The sequence below is a fragment of the Puntigrus tetrazona genome, chromosome 7 (assembly GCF_018831695.1).
Source record: "Puntigrus tetrazona isolate hp1 chromosome 7, ASM1883169v1, whole genome shotgun sequence".
In the NCBI taxonomy this organism is placed as follows: domain Eukaryota; kingdom Metazoa; phylum Chordata; class Actinopteri; order Cypriniformes; family Cyprinidae; genus Puntigrus; species Puntigrus tetrazona.
This window is the reverse complement of record NC_056705.1, coordinates 11,038,180-11,044,236: the sequence shown is the minus strand read 5'-3', so window position 1 is coordinate 11,044,236 and position 6,057 is coordinate 11,038,180. Positions and strand designations below refer to the sequence as shown.

The 6,057-nt window shown below is 37.0% G+C and overlaps 1 protein-coding gene across 4 annotated transcripts in view; it reads left to right on the top strand.

The window, feature by feature from the left end:
• Positions 1-5,707, top strand: part of LOC122348712 (A-kinase anchor protein 13-like) — a 64,376-nt gene extending 58,669 nt beyond the window's left edge. For all 4 annotated transcript variants that reach the window (XM_043244506.1, XM_043244503.1, XM_043244507.1 and 1 more), the window contains 3 exons: positions 1,715-2,152; positions 3,197-3,491; positions 3,843-5,707. In XM_043244506.1, the coding sequence (XP_043100441.1) occupies positions 1,715-2,152; positions 3,197-3,491; positions 3,843-3,901 (792 nt within the window). In that variant the 3' untranslated portion in view covers positions 3,902-5,707. The remainder of the gene's footprint in view (positions 1-1,714; positions 2,153-3,196; positions 3,492-3,842) is intronic.
• Positions 5,708-6,057: the final 350 nt, after the last annotated feature.

Genomic DNA, 6,057 nt, shown 5'->3' with positions numbered 1-6,057 from the left:
TAATCCGAATGGTAACAAAAGAGCCTAGAAAGACTTCTAAAGAGATTCAAGGTGAACTTCATGCTCAAGGAACATCAGTGTCAGATCGCACCATCCGTCGTTGTTTGAGCCAAAGTGGACTACATGGGAGACGACCAAGGAGGACACCATTGTTGAAAACGAATCATAAAAAGCAAGACTGGAATATGCCAAACTACATGTTGACAAGCCACAAAGCTTCTGGGAGAATGTCCTGTGGACAGATGAGACAAAAATCGAAGTTTTTGCCAAGGCACATCAGCTGTATGTTCACAGACGAAAAAAATGAAGCATATCAAGAAAAGAACACTGTCCCTACTGTGAAACATGGAGGAGGCTCTGTTATGTTCTGGGGCTGCTTTGCTGCGTCTGGCACAGGGTGTCTTGAATCTGTGCAGGGTACAATGAAATCTCAAGACTATCAAGGAATTCTAGAGAGAAATGTACTAGCCAGTGTCAGAAAGCTTGGTCTCAGTCGCAGGTCATGGGTCTTGCAACAGGACAATGACCCAAAACACACCGCTAAAACACCCAAGAATAGCTAAGAGGAAAAAATTGGACTATTGTAAAGTGGCCTTCTATGAGCCCTGACCTCAATCCTATTGAGCATCTTTGGAAGGAGCTGAAACATGCAGTCTGGAAAAGGCACCCTTCAAACCGGACACAACTGGAGCAGTTTGCTCATGAGGAGGGGCCAAAATACCTGCTGAGAGGTGCAGAAGTCTCATTGACAGTTACAGGAAGCGTTTGATTGCAGTGATTGCCTCAAAGGTTGCGCAACAAAATATTAAGTTAGGGGTACCATCATTTTTGTCCAGGTCTGTTTCATGAGTTTATTTTTTTAATAATTCTGTTGAAGCATGGTTGAAAAACAATGTCTGACTTTCATTGGTTAACATTTATAGAATTTTATTTATTATTACTTTTGTCAGATTAAAGTTATTTCTGTGACCATTGTGAGTTTTTCTTTCATTGACCAAAGGGTACCAACAATTTTGTCCACGTCTGTATATATATATATATGTATATATAGGTATATATATATATATATATGTATATATAGGTATATATATATATATATATATATGTGTATATATAGGTATATATATATATATATATATATATATATATATATATATATATATATATATATATATAGTATATATATGTATATGTATATATATATATATATATATATATATATATATATAGGTATGTATATGTATATATATATATATATATATATATATATATATATATATATATATATATATATATGTATATATATATATATACCTATATATACACATATATATATATATATACCTATATATATATGTATATATAGGTATATATATATATATGTGTATATATATAGTGTATATATATATATATATATATATATATATATATATATATATATATATATATATATATATATATATATATATATATATATATATATATGTATATATATATATATATATATATATATATGTATATATATATATATATATATATATATATATATATATATATATATGTATATGTATGTGTATATATATGTATGTATATATATATATATATGTGTATGTGTGTATGTATGTCTATATTTTTGTCATCCTTCCACTTTTACTATATATGTGTACACACAAAGTCTTGTTCTAAACGGTTAATATATGTGTTTTGTTTACAGGCCGTAGTGCTGCAGCAGGACACTTTCATCGAAGACCAGCGGCAGGCCCTGAGCGAGCGGACCCCGTCCCGCTCCTCCTCTCGCCCCCCCTCGCTGGTGGAGCAGGAGAAACAGCGCAGCTTGGAGCGGCACCGGCAGGAGGCCGCCGCTCTGCAGCGCCAGCAGGCCGCCCACGCCGAGGAGAAGCGGCGCAAGGAAAAGGAGTGGGACGTGAAGGAGCAGGAGCTGACGGACCGCGAGGTGCTGCTGCACGTGAAGGAGGAGGAGGCGCGCCGGAGGAACAAGGAGCTGGAGGAAGCTCAGCAGGAGCTGCAGGGGAGGAAGGAGGACTATCAGAGAGATCTGGAGAGGCTGAGAGACGCTCAGAGGAGGCTGGAGAGGGAGAGGGAGCAGATGCAGAGGGAGGTGGAGAGAGTGGAGCACCTCCGTGATATGGAGGCGAGTATTCATCTGCACAGTGAAACAGGTCTTGTGCCTCCATACTATCTGTGGATTCCTTATTACTGTAACTCATTCACAGTGTTAAATCACTCTTTAAATCATCTTTCTTTGGTATTGAGATAAAACACAGAAATTAGAAATAGTTGGAGATGGGGCACATTTGTCAAATGACTCTGTCTGACTCAATAAAAAAATGTAATCAATTAAGTAATGTCTAGTTTTAAAATTAACTATTGATCGATGTTTGACTTATCTTGTTAAGATTTTAATGTGAAAAAAAAAAAAAAAAAAAAAAAAAAAAAAAATATATATATATATATATATATATATATAATATATATATATGAATATAAATATATACGTGTAAATATACACACACACATACATGTTTTACTCCAGAAACACTAATAATAGCACTGTTAAATGTAATCATCAACAGATTCATACCATGTATTTTATACTGCCCAATAAGTGTGCATGTAATTTTTTTATGTTTTTGACGTCTCTTACGTTCAGCAAAGCTGCATTTATTTGATCAAAAATACAGTGCAAGCAGAAAAATTGTGAAATATACAAATTAAAATTTAGCTTTTATTTTGATGTTTTAAAATGCATTCCTGCATTTTAAGCATCATTAATTTATCCAGTTTTCAAAGTCACACGATCCTTCAGACGTAATTATTTTTTGTTACATAAGAAATAACAGTATTCATTTGAAATATACGTATTTTTGTGAAAATGCGAAAGTCTTTACTGTCACTTTTGATCAGTTTGTTGCCTTCTTGCTGAAATAATTGATAAATAATTGATTCTACAAAAAATTAAAAATAAAACTTGCTGCCCCAATTGTATATAGCATTATTTTATCTTTAGTCAAAATAGGATAGGATTTTAATGCTGGCCAGTTATATATTATCTGCCATAACATGAAGAATAATAATAATACTAATACATTTCTTTTCAATATCTTTCCAAATTTGAATATTCCATTACATATGCATTCCTCAAATAATATTTTTTTTCTTTTAACTTCTTCCCCAGGCTCGTCTCCATCGCACCCCCTCCAGCACCTCAGAGGACTCCCTGAAGCTCCAGAGCAGCAGCTCCATCGAGCGAGAGATCTGGGAGGGCGAGCTATCGTCCAGCCCCAGGAAGAACTCTCTGTCCAGGATGGACTCCAAACAGAAGGGCCGCAGCCTCTTCTCTCTGGGCGGCAAAACGCAGAGCTTAGAAGGACAAAACCAGATCCCCTCGCGACTGCTTCAGCTGGCTTCCTCAAAGGAGAAGAAGGAAAAAAAGAAGAAAAAGAGCAAAAGCCAGCCTCCTCAGGATGCAGGTGAACACAGTGATCTCCCACACACACACACACACACACACACACACACACACACACACACGCGCTAATTCAATAGAGATAATGATAAAGAATTGATGCAATTAGCCTGCAAACCACAACCGCCGTGTCCGTTCTGACTGGAATCGGTAACAAGTTCTCTGTCGCAGAACATCACGCGTTTCCAGAAGGAAGAGGGCTTTGCTTTCGAAGGTCTAATAGGATTTCTTACCCGAGTTGTGCGTTACGTATCAATCTCAGATGTTTACTGCACTGAGAAAGATGTCTGTATTCGCTTTGGCTCGGCGTAGATGAATGTTCTCCTCATATTTTGCTGTTTTTTTTGGTCTCCAGCTTCACATCTGCTGCCCCTGACGGAGCCTTCGGTGGACGGAGAGATCTTCTTCTGCTGATTTACTCCTCATTCCCTCTCGTGGACTCTCTATCGAATCACGCAGGAAGTCACCCAAAAGGGCCCTTTTCACATTTCGGAAATCTTTCAATGCAACAAATCTCACAATGCGTTACACCCCAAAATCGAAAGAAAAATGAAAAACAAAACCGGTATAATCAGGCCATCTACGATATAGTAATCTTCAAAAAAAACATGTCCAAGTCGCATTAAACTTCCAAATCAAAAATGATATACTGCCTATCTCAAATCAATACCATTCTAGAGTTGTTTTTATTTTTTGTGGCATTATTTTAATATCAATTTAGTTCCCAAATTCTCATTAGCGTAATGTATAAATAGTAGCAATGTTATTTCAATTGTTAAATATTTATATACTACAGTAAATGTTTTTCTGCTTTTAAATGGCGTTTTATTACAGTAGCTTTTCCTGTGATAAAGTTTGAGAATGAGAATCACCACCGAGAAAAACAATTAGTAATTATTATTCCCCAAAATAAAATAATTATTAAAATTATTATTCCCCCTGTTGGCCACATTTTTTTTAGGCCGAAAAATCATTTCGGCTCATTGCACACGAGAATGACGATTTAAAAATTTAATCACGGTTTTAACATTTAAAAGGATTCGGGGAGAGAGAGGTGGTTTTCCGTTTCCGTGTTATCTATTTTAGCTTCTCGAAGGAGCCCCGTCTTTGAAATGCCACCGAGCACTTTAACACCATTCGCACGTTAACGTTGCCCCAAAATGACAATCAATTTTTCATCAGCATTCCAAAGATAAAGCCCTAAGGAACGGTTTTGGGGGGGGGCATTTCCTGCTAGTTTGAGATTCTCTAATCCTTCTGCGTTGAATTCTTCATGACGGATGAGCTGTAAATACTGTATGAACTGTAGACCCCTTGGGGATATTTAAAACAACCTGCTGGACAGGTAAAAGAGATAAGCATCCACCTCACCTATACATCCGCCCTTATGGATCAAACGCGCCATATCGTATCTAAATATCAATACAATCCCGACTCAAAATGTCCGCCTATTTCAGTTTTCACTTTGCAATCCTTCAGGATTTTGTTCAGCTAGGCCTTCTGTCGGCCTGATTTTGTTAGAGGAGCTATTTATTGTTCAATGAGAATCGCACAAAGCAGCGCATGCCCTCAAAAGTCCCTTCTGCGCAGGTTTGCGTTGCAGTTTTCAGCTGCGCTTACCCGGCCCCGCCGCGAGGGGGCAGCAGAGACGCGTTTTATAATTAAAGGCTCCTCTGTGGATTTACATAACCTCTCCGTGATGATGTCAGAGGAGACGCTGTGACGCAGTGCAGGAATTATTATCATTTCTTCTTCACATGCACTAAGGGATTCGGTGGTCCGGTGTTTAAGGAAAACGGTGCCTATGGCCTTACAGAGCTGTCAGCGACACTCGTCCTCAGGAGCAAACAGGGAAAACTCCATCCAGGCGGTGTATTGGTGCCGTCTCTCACGCGTAAACGTAAACTTCAGTTGCTTAGCCTTAAAGAAATGATGGTGTGCACTAAAATATAACCCAGCATTTTCTCAGGAGTATAGGTTCGTTTCTTTTTTCATTTGTTTTGAAAGTGAGGTTTCATTTGTACATTGAGGTACATACGTTTTCTTGCTTAAGAAAGCAATACTTAATATGTAAATATTTTGTGTAACATGTTTAAGTGTACGGAAATGTTTGTGGTTAATTTTGTAAAATGTGTTTTGTGAGAGGTAAGGCTTTATTTATCAGCGATCCCCTTGTGTAAGAAGACGATATTTCCTCACATTAAAAGCTGTTGCAATTTTTTTTTGTGTGTGTGTGTTGTTTTTATTCTGTCCATTGAACTTATTGCGTGTAGCTTTCATTCAAACTCTCCGGACAAACAGATCAAGGTTACCTTTTCCTTTTAAAAAGATTAAAGCGTTTATTTAAGAAATTGCAACTTTTTAAAAGAACCGCGTAGAAGCAGAAGCTTGGCTCTGTTTTCTTCATGCAGTCTGCAGTACCTTTTAAGCAATATTAGGTTTTTATTTTATTATTTACATTATTTACAAAAAAAAACACGTAACAATGGCAGAATAAAGAATATGAGATACAAGCTCAGACGAAAATTGTTTGAATGCGGAGCACACGTCAAAAGTTCTGTAGTGACATC